The following is a 16741-nucleotide window of genomic DNA, read 5'->3' as shown; positions in this document are numbered from 1 at the left end:
TCAAATGTTGAAATGCTTCTTGAATTTTATTAAAATTTTCTATGCCTTCAAGATGTGAATGGAATGGCATATTGTGCGGGGAACTGCGTTCAAAGGCTTGCATGATTATGTCGTGTGCCATGGCTCTGATACCACTGTAGCATAAAAACTATGCTCATGCAAGAAGCCCTGATAGCTTGTAGATTTAATCGTTAAAAATACACACAGGTATTTAAAATAATTATTTATTATTATATAAAAATGTATAAGATGATTTGAATGTACAATGAAAACCCTGCTTTTATACTTCAGCAGGTGACCCTTCGTGAATGGGCATCTCTTTTAGACATGCCTTTTTACTTAATTTAATGACTAATTAACCTAAATAATATTTTAATTATTTAATATTTATATTTATTTCATTTAGCAAATTGTTATGAATTATATTCATAACAGTTACCCACATTTTGGTGGGTAACATGACTAACCATAATCATTTTGTAATTGTGGGATCTGTATGTTGAAAATAGTTGTTATTGATGTCAAAGGTTGTCAAAATGAAGGAGAAGATTACATATTCAAATAGTACGTTCTGAGACCTTTCCGACGACATATGGCATGCCTCCTAAACTCCCCACGGTTGAGGAGATATAAAAATTTTGGGTTTTATTATTTTGTGCTTCCCTGATCAAGTTGGCCCTGCCATGCACAAGTCAACGTTGTTTCAAGGTAAAAGAGCACTATATATAAGCATTAAGAGGAGGCATTATGCTAACTCACTTAAGAAAACTCAAATTTGTTTTAGGCAACGAAGGATAACACAACAAAGGAGTGGAACTAAATTTATATTTGTTGGTGACTTCCCTACAATGTTACCAGAGCCAAACTGATGATCGAACCGGAAAACCCTCTAAACAGGGAACTGGTCAGAACCAGACCAGAACTGATACAAAAAACGAATCAAAAAATTGGTCAACCAAAAAAACATAAAATATTCAAATTTTAAAGAAAAACATATATGTTCATGTGCAACCATATGAATCCAAACCTTTATACATAAATAAGCAAAAAAATTCATTTATATAGCACATAAGGTTTCACATAACCAAAATATCATTGACTGCAATCCAGCTCTGAATCGAAAATACATCAATAAGTAGCCTCTAGATGCTCTCTAGCATCCTAAAAAAATCATGCTACAACAAATACCTACATATCATCAAAATCACTGCTTAAATTAAGATCTTCGACATCAATATCACCCTCTAAGCATTAAAATAACATAGAAAAAACATAGCATGTCAAGTCAAGAATTTGTTTGAGTGATGGGTACATATTTAGTATGGTCATGATCAAGGAGTTTGACAAAAAATACCACTAACATCAAGGCACATAGAGGGTTTGGTGCTCTTGATTAAATACCAGTTCTATACTCTCGTACATGACAAAATCCAATGGAAATCTTGCAAGCCCCCCATCCTAAAATCTTGAAAAACTGTTAAGTCTGCTAGATTTTAAGTGAGATCTAAAATTCTACTTTCTCCATATGAAATCCAGTGAGGCAGGAACCACTCTCAAACACATCCTGAGCCATTTCATGGTAATGTTAAAAATTTAACATTCTCCTTTATCTTTCATTTTCATTCTTTTACTTTAAGAATTTAACATTACAATGACATGCATAGCAATTCAGGGCCATAGGCTTGAATATTAGGTTGTCCCATTCAAAAAAATTTGTTTTTTTAAACAAAATTGCATTTACAATGTCTTTGGTCAATTTGTAGTTTGTACAGAACTGGCTGGTTTGGTTAAAAAACTAGTTGGTTCAGTGAAAAAAGGCCAATTGCCAGTGCCATGATAGAACTGACAGGTTAGGTACTGAATTACCCATTACTGGTTCCAGATCTTGAACCAGACCGATTTGACCCACAAATCGGTCAGACTGGCCACCTCCATTGGCCAGTGCCATGATAGAACTGGCCGGCTAGGTACTGAATTACCCATTACTGGTTCCAGATCTTGAACCAGACCGATTTGACCCACAAATCAGTCAGACTGGCCACCTCCATCAGTTCTGGTCCAATTCCGATAACACTATTCTCCATATCTTTTATACATAAGGAAGCATCAAATATCTTAACAGTTCAATGATGACTTGTGTGCAACAACAAAAATCATTGTCAATACATGCCAAAGCATAAGTAACGGAAAAAATTGAAATTGACTGACCTATTGTGAAATATTCCATGTTCCTGTCTCCTGCAAAACATGACCCCGTGTATTTGACAGACCCATTATAAAATACTGCATGTCCATCTCTTCTGCAAAACATGAACCGCGTAAAAATACCACAATAAGAATAGGATAACATAGTGACACTAAAGAAAGCATCTTGATATTTCTATTTTCAGATCCATGTGCTCCAATACTGAGAAAGAACCAGTTTGCTGTCAATACATATTGATAGAACAAAATGACAAAGTGGTATTCAAGACAGCATCTTGAGATTCCTACATTCAAATCCATATGATCCATATTCAGAAAGAATCAATTCGATGTTCAATATAAATCAATAGAAGAAAATGAACCATTTTTTAAGATGAAATTGATACACCTACTGATGTAAGACAGATTTCTAAACCTCACAGACGTTGAATGTCCGCAATCAACCTACAAAATGAAGTCAATTCCTGCAGCTTCTGAGAGTAACTTGATGGCATAAGTTGATATGTATGAATGAATTTAAAAGAAATGATGCAATATTCCCAATAATATTGTTCCACCATGTTTATCAGAGTCCCAAAAAAGTTCCCAAACTACCAGCACTATCCTTCAGAATACCCTTACCTAGGACTCTCCAGGAATATTATAGGTCAATCAATATGATCTGGTATGCCTTACTAGATAACATTCAGTCTTCTCCACATAACATTAAAGCTACTGTGTGGAGATGCAAAGTCTTGTACTCAATTTGTTCATTTTAACCAAACTGCAAGACCAGATTATAAGTGCTTGATGGAAATAAACCAAATATCAATTCTCCAGTCCTAAACTTCTTTCCAAGGTAAAATTTGAGAACAGAAGAACTTTAAAGTTTATACTGCCAAAGCTAAGTACCAGGCGGTGAAGGAACATGGCTACTGATACCAAACAGAAGTCAAATTTACAATAGCACTTGCAATGTGGATATCAATAGATTAATGCTTCATCCCCATATCTTGTTAACCGAATATTTCCTTTCTGATATGTCTGAATTTAAAACACGTGTTTACTCTAATCCATGCATGTTCCCTACCAAGGCTATTCATTTTAGGGGGAAAACCAACATTTTTCATGAAAAGTGATGTGAAAAGACAGACCACAGACACACAGCTTGTCATACTATGGATTTACTATACTCAAGATAACATGCATAAAGCAAGCCTATAAATAGCCCTGATATACACTGTTTCAATAATACCCAATTAAGTCAAAAAATGCATCATTGTGTAAAGTGCCTAGTGGTAGTCAAGGAATGCCATATGTACTCATCAGAAAAGGGACAAGCCCATACTATGCAGAAAAAGACAAAATTAATAATTAATAAATGTGAATAATTCAAAGATTATTATATGCAGTCGAAAAGACTGTCATGCATATAACACCCACAACTATGCCAACAGAAACAGACCTTCAAAGTAATTATTTAGTATAAATAGTTCCAATTAGGTATTTATATGTCCTCTCATCCAGGAAGGCTTCATCCTCAAAACACAAAAAGGAAAAGGATGAAAAGATTGTCTAAACTCTAAGCCATATTCATGCATTGGAGAAGCATTGATCCATCCAATGCAGCAGCTTTTATCAGAAATATCTTTTGATAAATTTCTGAAACGGTATATCTTATTATGACTCAAGTATCTCCTCAGACGTATATCATATTAGTGTTTGATTCTCTGGAGCATAAATGATGTGACATCGTTCTTAAAAAGAATGTTGATGTGTCAGTTGATCAAAACCAAAGCAGCATAGTTTGGGTTCGAGTTCAGGTTCGACAATGATGAGATTCAGTTTGAAATTTGAATTTGAATTTCCTGATTACATTCGAATACGATTCACCATCAGGTTTGTTGATATACATATCAAAACTTTCAAATTATATATAATAGATCTATATATACACTTCAAACTTTATGTAAGCTTTATATATATATATATATATGGGGGGGCATTTGTGGCATAAAGTTTGCCCTCGTGGACCCTGGAGTATGGATAATAACTGTGGCCTACAGAAAATGGGGGAATTGCGAGTCATGACAACATTAGGCAGATAAGAAATTTGCAAGGCATGTAGGGACAATGAGCATGTAGCAGAAATAGAACCCCAACACCATTATCATGGCCCCACATTGTTCCTTGAAGACCAGGGTATGAAGAAGCAAGAGCCTCTGTTACAGCATGCAACAGTGAGTCACAAACAAGAGTAAGTACTAAGGGGCATAGGGTGAGTCATGGTAGTATGGAGGAGCAATGAGCAACAAGTCATATGGGGTTGTTGGCTGTAGCAAGGTAAGTGGAGTTCATCTTAGAACTTTATCACACCTCATCAAACTTCAGATTTTTCTTGAGTTTATCGCTTTTTTAACTCCATCCTTGGAGTTTGATGAACCCATCAGGACAATGACTCTTGAGTCTTGTGATTAGGATGACAAAAGTTTTATTCTATAATTATTTTTCTTGATCTTCACTTAAGGATACCCTTTGGTTAACATTAGGTTGTGCATTTATATCTTCATTGATTACTTTCATTGCTTTGTCAAAATAAACTGTCATCAATGGTGACATTTTGATCTTTAAATTAATTGAGGTTGTACGCATCTCTTTGTCAACAACCTGCAATTTGACATTAGAAGACATCATTTCCATTCGTTATAATCTCGTACCTTTTGTGAGCAAGGTATCATTTTTGCCTTTAAAAAAAGATTCCTTACCTTTACTCAATAGACATTTTAATATCTTCTTTATTATGTTTTTTGGATTTTCAACACCTCAAAGGCCTTTTCTTTCTTACCACATTTCCTTCCAAGGCTGAGAGATCAAGATCACCACAACCTACATTTACCTAGTCGTTCAGTTTGGAGCCCCTGAATCAACATGAGACATGCTTTCCAACCTCCACTCAACAAGGGATATGTCTTTGTTTCCTTTCTTGAGAGACAGTGTTCCAGAGACCAAAGTTGCTTACAAGACATCTCACCCAAGGTGCATCTTCCAGAATTGATCATCTTGTTGAAGTTTCTAAGTTTACTTAGTTTAGAAACCCTTCATGCACTTTTTCTAATTTATTCCTACCTACTTGTTATTTTTCTTTAACAAGTCATTTACAAAGTAAATACTGAAAATAAACACCAGTGCATGCTCAACATATTACAAATCAGCACCTGAAAGAAACAAGAACAAACACACCACATGACACCATTATTTTTGGACCAATGTCCTTGGAAAAACCCAATGTGGGAAAACCGGTGCAGCTATCTGAGGGTTTTCTTATTAAGCAATATCAAAGGACAATCTGGGTGCCGAAACTGGCCTACCCAACAGAGAATATCCTTAGCAGCTATACCTCACAGTTTGAGAGAAATCTCCTGGATGAAACCCCGGAAAATTCTTTCGGCAATTCCTTAGCACAAAACTGCTCTTGCAACCCTAATCTGGACTGCGTCAGCCCCTCTCTGTCCCTTGTTGGCCCTACATCAGCGGCTCAGCCTTTCTTGGCCTGCGTCAACCCCAGGAGGCCCTGCGTCAGCTACGCTGGCCCCTTTGGTGCTCTACACAGCACTTGGCTGCCTCTGCGTGGCCCTGCGTGAGCCCTTGCTGGCTTTGCGTCACCCTCCTTGGTTGTTGTGCTCCTCTCTCTACACTATCTTTGCCTTCTTTGTTTCTCTGTACTCAATGCCCCTCAGCTGCTCTCCCAATCATTGATTCTATCTCGCTTAGCAAACCCTGATCTAGAGAATAGAATGACTGATCATCTGGTGTACTCTCCAAGTGACCCTCAAGCCTCCTCTTATACTTTTCCTGTTGACATCTCAACGGCCGAGATTAAGTCCCTAATCAACGGCTAAGATTAGATCTGGATTGATCCATGTCTTTTGGACCACTCTAACACAGATTCATATTAATACACATTAATATTTTATTTTCCCTAAGTTTAAACTTAGGGACTCCATTAAAAATATTAATTATTTTAATATCTCCTAATTTGTTTAGAATCTACCCAAACCCTTTATAGGTATTGGAGATCTCATGTGCCCCAACCTCTCCACCAAATTTCGTGGCTAGAGCACATCCAATGCTACCCCAAATCAACACTCCCTCTTAGCAAGGACTGTGCTCTAGCATTACTCCTCACTGAGTATTACCCTGATCATCCGGCAACAGTACCTGTGCAGATGCTAGGCCTTCCTGCCCAACATCCTCTACATTGTTGCCTCCTGTACTGTTGCCCTATGTCACAGGGTTTGACGAACTTAAACCTTCAGGTTCGAAATTCGGCGAACCTCAAAAAAAATTTGAAATTCGTTCAAGTTCGCCGAACTTGTTTGAACTCAAACCCCATTCGAACTCGAACCTGAAAGCGAACCTTAAGCCGAATTTAATCGAATTCGATTTTTTTTGTTGAGGTTTGAATTAGATTTGGCAGTTGGTTTTCGACAATCTTCCCGCCAAAAAAATTCTTCATAAACAACATTGCGTTAAGGATTTAGCATAGCTTGCAAGTGTCAAGTGAGTTCTAAGTGAGTTATGGCAGGAAAATATTTTGAAGGTTCCATCTATTTTATGAAACAGAGAAGGGAAAATCATAGTCATAACCAAAAATATGATATACAGGTAGTTGTGATCATTGAATCCCAAGCCTGCATGTGATGGGGCCGTTATCTATTTATAGTTTTCATTGGTCAAGTATCTCAAATAATCCAGTTGTGGCAGCAAGTACAGCAGAAAATTATTTTAATAGTTGCATAAATTTTGTGAAACCGCTGACTGAATATGGTAACTATAACTAAGAATACAGTAGGCTAGTCTCAGGAGTGACCAAAAAATATCAAGCCTGGGTGTGACAGTTTTCCTAGATTCCAATATCGCATGCTCTAAACTATTATGGTAGTTATTCGAGATTCCAAAAGGAAATTTAAGTGTTGGCATGACAGATGAAAATGGAATTAGGGTAGCATAAGAAAAAATGGGTTTATTGTGTTAGTAAATGAGCCATATGGACCTCAATGCAAAGTTATTGTTCCATTAAAAGATCTTTAAGGTGATCTTAGATGCGGTTAGGAGATTACAAAAACATTCTTTATTTGATTTTGGACACACTTAAAGTTGAAATTGACCAAAAAAAATAGTTACTCGGTCTATTATTCTAAAATAAAACACTAGGCATCCTTTTACTAAATTTAAAAATAGACAGCTAATGAAATCTATGACATATAAAAGTTAAATCACAACTCCATGTGCTAACATTTATATGGCACAAAATAATTTTAACAGTTGCAGAACAACATTAAGATTAAAGACAAACTGAAAAATTAACCTCAAATTTGGCAAAACTTGTTTCCAAGATTTATATTAGCAGCCTATTATTATTAAATTAAAAGCTAGACACGTTGTTTGAAGGTTATGAAACAAGATTAGTATGGTTAAACGTAGAGCCAGCTCAACAAATCTTATTACAAAGGTACTGGCTACAGCTTTTAGAATCTCAATTTCATCATCAAACAACAAATTCATGTCCAAATTGTAATCATTGGGGATTCACCTATTCACTTCCAAAACAATTATGATTGTCAAGGGGGGTGGTGGGTTCAGTGGGCAACAAGATTCCAATCCCCTCAAAACATATTTGCTTAGAATTTGCCACTCAGGGGTTCCCTCACTTCCATTAAAAGGATTTCTGTGAAACAAAAACTGACAAAGTTCCATCAAAAGGCTTGGCATAACCCACCAATGACATCTAGAGATTTGTATACCCCACCAATGACATATAGGGCTTGGCTTGGGATGAAATATTTTCAGTTACATGTCCCCCTTGCATAGGATATTTAAATAATGATAACCTAATTAAGAGAAATGGCTCATGGTAAGTCTGCCTAGTTACCCTGGCTAAAGACCAAATTAGAAATACATTGTTATAAGATATGAGTCTATATGCCATCTAAATAGCATGCAAACAAGAAGAACAGACATATATACAAAATAAATCACAGCCTGTGAAATTGCTGAACAATATATACAGCCTGTCAAAATGCTAAACATATTTACATGATGTAAAAAACATTTTAACAAGCAACTGAAAATTATGTCATTTCTTTTTGCAAACTACTATTGTGTATGTTTACATTTAACTAGATGTTAGAATGATTACATTATTCATGTATGTTTACTAATAAGAATTTGTATTCATGTGTTTATGGATCGATTTTGAATTTTTTATTATTTTGTCATATATATATATATATATATATATATATATATATATATTGAAAAATATGTATAGTCGAACCTCATGAAAATTCGAATTTGAATCGAACTTAATCGTTATCGAACGCAAATTCGAACTCGAACCGTGTGACATAGTTGTTGCCCACGGTTCTGCCACTACCACTGTTGCATTTGTACAACAGCTCCATCTGCATATGTGTTGTTGTTGGTCCTTTCTCCTAGCACTGCATCTGCACCTCCTCTCATCATGTTGCATCGTCTTGCCCATTGCTGCACTACAACTCAGTTACTAAGAAGTAACTGATCCTCCAACTGACCTCCCTATTGGGCTAGAAACACCCACTGATGCTGAGGCTCCCTCTGCTGCTGACAAGTGCTCCCTCTCTCTGACCTTTGCGCTGCTGCAACAACTCCCTGCATCTCGCACCGTTGCACACCTCTATGTGCCTTCCTGCACTGGTGCAACACTCCTGTGCCTCTCGCACTACTGCAGTCTACTAGCTCTGCACTGTCTTGGGACTTCTGCACTGTAGCTCTCTCTGCCGCTCCATCCGCATCCGTCTCTACCAACCCATCCAATCCTGCTACTCCTCGTCGAGGCTCCCGTAGCGGTCTACTCCAAGACGCTGGGTACCTCAAGGATCCTGCCCCTCATCGCCTGTAGTCTATCTGACTATAGCTCGATGTCTCCCCACTTCCGCTCAAGTGGTGTGTGTGCACTCATGGCACAGTTATCGTCTGTCAAAACTTCCTTCTCTTCTCGTGTTGGCGCTGCCTTAGTCTCGAAAGACTCTCCCTTACTCTTCTTCCTTGGGCACTGGGTCGCATAATGACCCATCTCCCCACACTGGAAGCACTTGATCTTGGAGAGATCTTTCTTCTTCTGCTTCTCTTGCTTTCCCTCAGATGCTAGGGCCACATCCTCCTCTTCCTACTTGACCTTGATCCCTTTCCTGCTGCTACTTGTCTTCCACTGCCTTTTGATCTCTTCCTGGCGAAGAGTTACCCACATCTCATCCCAAGGTGGGAGAGTCCCTTTGCCCAAGATACTCTAAACAAACACTTCCCTATCTTTTGAGACAGCATTCAGGGCTATCCTCACCATAAGCTCTTGACCTGGTGTCGCTCCTATAGCAGTCAATTGGTCTCGGATCTCATTCTGTCCTCCGAGGAAGGTGTCAATCGATTGACCCTTCCTCATCTGATTCTCAAGCAGCATTCTTCTCTACATAGAAGTATGCTAGTACAAGTTCTTGAGAGCCTCCCACATCTCAACTGTCGTTTCCTTCTTAGCTATATGTGGTACCACATGATCCTTGACCCCGTCAAGGATAATGCACTTGGCCCTCGCCATCGCCTCTTCGTACTTGTCATTATCATTGGGGTCGACTGGGATAGCTATTACCTTCAAGGCGAAGTTCTTAACACGATTCCTGTCAAGCACTGATAAGATTCTAGCCTTCTAGACTGCGAAGTTCGATGCTTCGTCCAATCTATCCTGGTCTCTTACCCCATATAGTGCCATGACACTCCTCTACTTCCCTCCTGGAAGTTCTCTGTTCGACTCCTCTGAGTCTCTACTTCTCGTCTGGAAGTCCTCTTCTGGACTCCCTCTGAGTCCTGATTTCCCTCCCGAAAATCCTTCTGCCGCTTGTCAAGATGCCCCCTACTCTGCTCATCTTGTGCAACTGCACTGCTAATGCAGTTTCCTCGGCTAGAAACCCTCAGTAACAACTCCTTTGGCCCTAGTTTGTCAGGTACTGTTCTGACTACAATACCTCACCAGCTCCACTCAGCAATATTTCTACAGCGTTCTTGACTCCAGCAACTACCTCTCTGTGAACTATGTCAGCCCCTCTCTACCTCACGCTGGCTCTGCGTCACCCCAGATGGGTCTGCGTCATCCTTGGGATGCCCTACGTCAGACCTCTGGCTCTCTGCATCAGTAACGCTGGCCTCTCTGGGGCTCTACGCAGCTCCTGGCTTCTTTTGCGTGGCTCTGGCTGGCTCTGCATCACACTTCTTGGCTTTTGCGCTACTAGAAACAACTTCTGTCACCTTTGGACAGTTGTTTTCTGCTGCTATTGCTCTGCTTGGCTGATGTCTTTTAGTCCTCATGTGATCTGCAATCACGCTCTGATACCATGTTGAAGTTTCTAAGTTTAGAAACCCTTCATGCACTTTTTCTGATTTAGTCCTACCTACTTGTTATTTTTCTTTAACAAGTTATTTACAAAGTAAATACTGAAAATAAACACCAGTGCATGCTCAACATATTACAGATCAGCAACTAAAAGAAACAAGAACAAACACACCACATGACACCGCTATTTTGGACTAATGTCCCTGGAAAAACCCAATGTGGAAAAACTAGTGCAGCTATCTGAGGATTTTCTTATTAAGACTCTGTGAAGGAATGTACTCTCCAAGTGACCCTCAAGCCTCCTCTTATACTTTTCCTATTGACATCTCAACGGCCGAAATTAAGTCCCTAATCAACGGCTAAGATTAGATCTGGCTTAATCCATGTCTTTTGGACCACTCTAACACAGATTCATATTAATACACATTAATATTTTATTTTCCCTAAGTTTAGACTTAGGGGCTCCATTAAAAATATTAATTATTTTAAGATCTCCTAATCTGTTTAGAATCTGCCCAAACCCTTTCTGGGTATTGGAGATCTCATGTGCCCTAACCTCTCCACCAAATTTCATGGCTAGAGCACATCCGATGCTACCCCAAATCAACACATCTGACCCAAGGTCCTCTATGGTTCTAGGGTCTAGGGGCCTAGTATGCTCTAGCCTAAGGGGGTTTGGATGGAGAAAGCACAAACCATTCTACTTCAATTTATTGCATGCAAGCAGTCCCTCATCCCATCCGTCCAAGCAGAGTTTGGGTCATGTCCTCTAGCCTTCAAGCCATCTTTAGGGTTGCCACATTCCTTCACAGAGTCTTAACATTGTGGGACTTTACTTCTAAAAGGGCAAAATAACATTACGTAACTATATACTCTTCAAAGGCAGCCTCCTTCACAGAGTCTTAACATTGTGGGACTTTACTTCTAAAAGGGCAAAATAACATTACCTAACTATATACTCTTCAAAGGCAGCCCTTGCCTTTATGGCTTCCTCTAGACAATTATGTTTCTAGTTTTCTAGGCTTCAACATACTACAATTGATGGTATATCTCCTATGTACTAAACAGTCCCCTTAACCTAATTTTGTTCATTTGTTGGACATTAATAAAGTTATCTTATCCCCAAGCCAACTTTTCCCTTATAGGTACTCTGTTGATGTTTTGTGCTAGTTCTTGCTATCCAAGCAAGACTTGAGCCAAATAATCAGCAACAACAACTATAAACAATATGTTTTGGGCACTTAGATCATAACTTCAACTGGATTTGGCCCTACCATGGTTTTTTATTCCAAGTATTTTTTGCAGTTGAGAAATGACTAGATTGCCAAACGTGCATAGATGTGAAAACATAGGATGCACATCCTCAAGACTCTGCTTAGCTAGTTTACAGTTTGTTGATTTGGGGTAGCATCAGATGTGCTCTAGCCATGAAAATTGGTGAAGAGGCTAAGGCACATAAGATCTCCAAGACCCAGAAATGGCCTGGGCAGATTCTAACCGGTTTGGAAGATATTAAAATAATTAATATTTTCAATGGAGTTCCTAAGTCTAAACTTAAGAAAAATAAAATATTAATGGATATTAGTATAAAACATGGTTACAAGGTTCCAAAAGTCATGGATCAAGCCAAATCTAATCTTATTCGTTGATTAGAAACTTAATCTCGATTATTGAAGGACCAATAGGAAAAGTATAAGAGGCTTGAGGATCAGTTGGAGAACATACTGAGGGAGACTAGTCAGTTCGATTTCTGGAGCGAGGTTCGCTGAGATATTCGAACTAGTGGTATGGGAAGCAACAAGAGGCAATGGGTACAGAACAAAGAGTCGGGATTAGCACCAAAAGACCAACGCAAAGGTTGGAGAGGCAGACGTAGAGCCTCTCAGGCAGACGCAGAGGCAGCAAACTGTGCAGTCACTAGAAGGCCTGCGTGGGTGATGCAGAGAGGCCAAGTGCTGACACAAAGAGGCAAGAGCTGACATAGTAGGTCTGAGAACTGCGTAGAGGCCAGTAAGCCTGACACTGAGGTTGGGAGAAGTGTTGGAGAATTTGTTCTCTATTGGGTAAGCCAGCTTGGCACAAAGTTGTACTGAATAATTGTTGAATAAATAAATCCTCTTATGTTGCACCGGTTTCCCGCATTGGGTTTTTCTGGGGATATTTGTCCAAAATATCTATGTTGATGTGTTGATTCTTGTGCATGTGTTTGTTTCTGTATTATGGTGTGATATCTGCAACAGAATTTATTTTAATGTTTACTGAAGGGTTTTTCGTAAATAACTTATTCGCAAATAAGTAGGTAAAATAAATCAGTTGTTGCAGTGATAGAAATTTCACATGGTATTAGAGCAAGTAATCAGAGACAAGAAGGGAAAATCAATTATGGGTCGAGACCATGATGCAGAGGCATCTACGTTAGGAGACTCATAGATTTTCAGAAAATTGCACAAGAGACAGTGCTTTGATTTCTCTATGTTGGCTTCCAAGCTGGAAGAAGTGGCTTGTGTGACTAGCTCTGCATCATCAAAAGTATGGCATATAGACAGTGGAGCCTCTTGGCATATGACAGGAATCCGGGAATTTTTCTCAAATTATCGAGAGAAGAAGATGAACTTTTAGATCACCATGGGGAATAAGGCAAAGTGTACTCTAGTAGGGAGGGGTACCATAGTTTTTCAAACAGAAACGGGAGAGTGGTTCCATGCTACCAATGTGCTGCATGTATCAGGATTGGGGATGAATTTACTTTCCGTATTGCAACTTCAAGGAAAAGGCTATGACGTTTTCTTCATCAAGGAGAACATACACGTCAAACACCCAAGCTAGAAAAAGAAAGTGCAGATCGGGATCAAAAGTAACAGGTTGTACAGACTACAACTAGAATCACCAATGGCAATAATAGGCAGTCATGGAGTCAAGGATTTGAACGAACTATGGTACAAAAGAATGGGACATTTGCACCATGGGGCTCTGAGAATTCTCAAAAACACTGTAACAGGAGTTCCGGATCTTAGTACGGAACGAGATGATGCATGCAAAGGATGTGCTCTGGGAAAGTATGCTAAAGCAGCATTTCCTAAAAGTAAGAACAGAGCTAAGAGTGTACTAGGATTGATACACTCAGAGATCTGCGGACCTATGTCCACTAAATCTCTTAGTGGTGTCGAGTACTTCCTTACCTTAATTGATGACCACTCAAGGAAAACTTGGATTTATTTTCTGAAAACCAAGGACAAGCTTTTATGTCGATTCAAAGAGTTCAAGGCTCTGGTGGAGAATCTGATTGGGAATAAAATAAAAGTTTTGCGCTTAGATAATGGTGGAGAGTATGTCGATAAGGACTTCACTGATTTTTGCGCTAAGGAGGGCATCAGAAGAGAGTGGACAGCTCCTTACAATCCGGAGCAGAATGGAGTAGCAAAAAAGAAGAACATGACTATTGTAGAAGCAACTAGGGCCATGATGTATGATCAGGATATGCCAAAATCCCTGTGGGTAGAGCATGCAACGCAGCAATCTATGTTCAGAACAGGACTCCTCATCGGGCATTGGGCAAGATTACTCCAGAGAAAGTTTTCATAGGGAAAACCCCTGAAGTCGATGATTTCAGCATATTTGGGAGCTTAGCATATTGTCGAGTATCCAAGGAAAAGGGGAAGAATCTAGATCAAACTGTAGAAAAAGGATATCTAGTGGTGTATAGAGAACGCTAAGGCATACAAAATCTATCTTCCAGGAAGCAGTAAGCTAGTAGTTCGACGAGATGTGAAGTTCATGGAGGACAGGGCTTTCAAAAAATCTCGAGAAATGCCTTCTGAAGAGCAGTCAAAAGAGGAGTTGTTGGTCAAACCTCTTCAACCAACGAAAGTAAATAATTCTTCCTCGAATCAGGAAGAATCTCAGGATGAGGAGGAGATAACAGAAGCACCTGCTAGCACAGGAAGAACGAGCAAGGAACTTCGTCAGATTCTGCCAGATGCAGAGGACTTCATCGGTGCGCCAAGGAACAATAAGAGGGAGCGAAAATAGCCAGATAGATATCAGGGATTAGTAGCTCAGGGTGGGGAACCTGCCAATTTTCAGGAGGCAGCGCAACATCAAGTTTGGCTGGATGCGATGGTAGAGGAGTACAACTCCATAATGGTGAACGATGTCTAAGAGGTAGTGCCAAGGCCTCAAGACAGATCAGTGGTAGGTTCGAGATGGATCTACAAGATTAAATACGCTGCAGACGGCAAGGTTGAGAAATACAAAACCAGGTTTGTGGCTAAGGGGTATGCTCAGAAGGAAGGAATTGACTACAAAGAGACCTTCGCCCCGGTAGCCAGGTATACATCTATTAGAACTGTGATATCCCTTACATCACAGATGGGGTGGGAGATTCATCAGATGGATGTCAAAATAGCATTTCTGAACGGGGTGATAGAAGAAAAGGTATACATTGAACGACCAAAGGGCTTTGAGGCACATCAGAAGAAGTCTCATGTATGCAAATTGAAGAAAGCCATGTATGGGCTGAAACATGCACCTAGAGGTATAGTCGAATCGATGGCTACTTGTAGAAAATGGGATTTGTCAAGAGTGACAGATCCAAATCTGTACTATCTAGTTGTATAGAATGAGCCTCTAATCTTAGTTTTGTATGTGGATAATCTCTTTCTGACATAATCATCCAGGCTCATTGGCGACTGCAAGAAGAATCTAGCCACGGAATTCAATATGAAGGATTTGGGACAAATGCACTATTTTCCTAAGGTTGGAGGTTTGGCAACAAAACGAAGAGATCTTCCTTGGGCAAGGGGGGTATGCTACAGAAATCCTGAAGAGATTCAAGATAGAAGACTGTAGACCCATGGCTACTCCAATGATCACCAACTAGAAGAAGATTGATGCATCAGAAGACAAGGATGTTGATCCCACCTTATACAGACAACTCATAGGGTCCCTGATGTATCTGGTCAATACCATGCCTGACATTTGTTACGCTATCAACACCCTCAGTCAGTTCATGGTGGAACCAACGAGGGCGCATTGGGCAGCAGCCAAACATGTTCTCAAATATATACAGGGAATAGTCAATTATGGACTCTTGTACACCAAGAGTAAGGATATCAGATTGAGTGGATTTACTGATCCAAATTAGGCGGGAAGTTTAGTGGATCGGAAAAGTACCTCTGGGTATTGTTTCAACATTGGATCAGGAATGACCTCCTAGTGCAGTAGGAAACAGAAATTCGTGGCTCTAAGCTCAACAGAGGCAGAATATACGGCCACAAGCACAGCATCGTGCGAGGCCATATGGCTTAGAAAACTGCTTGTGAACCTATTCAGAAGAAATATGGAGGTAACCAAGATCATGTGTGATAATCAGAGTTGCATCAAGCTCTCTGAAAATACAGTGTTTCACGATCGGTCAAAGCATATTGATATCTGGTGTCACTTTGTCAGAGACTGTGTCCAACGAGGAGCTGTACAATTGAGCTACACTCCTACGGGAGAACAGGTGGCATACATCCTTACCAAGGCCCTTGGAAGAACCAAGTTTGATTATTTCAGGGAGAAGATGGGGATGATAAAGAATCCATTTCAGTAGCAGAAATGGGTATGATGTAGTGCAGTAGCAGTCAGCAGTAGCACGATGCAACAGGATGAGAAGGAGTTTGCAGTGCACATGCAGTGTTGGGAAGAAGGACCTGCAGCAACACGGATGTAGAGGGAGTTGCAGTGCAGATGTAGTGTTGGGAAGATGGACTAGCAACAGCACAGATGCAAAGGGAGTTGCAGTACAGATGTAGCAGTGGCAGTGATAGAGCCATGGGCAGCAGTACAGGATGCAGCAGTGTAGAGAATGTTGGACAGGAAGGCTTAGCATCAGCACAGGTACCGATGCCATTGGATCAGAGTAATGCTCAGTGTGGAGTATTACTAAAGCACAGTCCTCGCTAAGAGGGAGTGTTGATTTTGGATAGCATCAGATGTGCTCTATCCATGAAAATTGGTGGAGAGGCTAAAGCACATGAGATCTCCAAGACGCAGAAATGGTTTGGGCAAATTCTAACCGGTTTGGAAGATGTTAAAATAATTAATATTTTTAATCAAGTTCCTAAGTCTAAACTTAGGAAAAATAAAATATTAATG

The 16741-nt window shown here is 39.7% G+C and overlaps 1 protein-coding gene across 1 annotated transcript in view; it reads right to left on the bottom strand.

The window, feature by feature from the left end:
• Nucleotides 1-2258: 2258 nt before the first annotated feature.
• Nucleotides 2259-16741, bottom strand: part of LOC149211082 (uncharacterized) — a 272456-nt gene continuing 257973 nt past the window's right edge. Inside the window, exon 4 of the mRNA XM_089396901.1 lies at nucleotides 2259-2300. Within this exon, the coding sequence (XP_089253027.1) occupies nucleotides 2274-2300 (27 nt within the window). The 3' untranslated portion in view covers nucleotides 2259-2273. The remainder of the gene's footprint in view (nucleotides 2301-16741) is intronic.

The sequence above is a fragment of the Pinus tabuliformis genome, chromosome 1_2 (assembly GCF_031772625.1).
Source record: "Pinus tabuliformis cultivar Carrire ecotype Pingquan chromosome 1_2, CPIR1, whole genome shotgun sequence".
Lineage (NCBI taxonomy): Eukaryota > Viridiplantae > Streptophyta > Pinopsida > Pinales > Pinaceae > Pinus > Pinus tabuliformis.
Note: the sequence above shows the minus strand (reverse complement) of the source record. Positions and strands in the feature narration are given on the sequence as shown.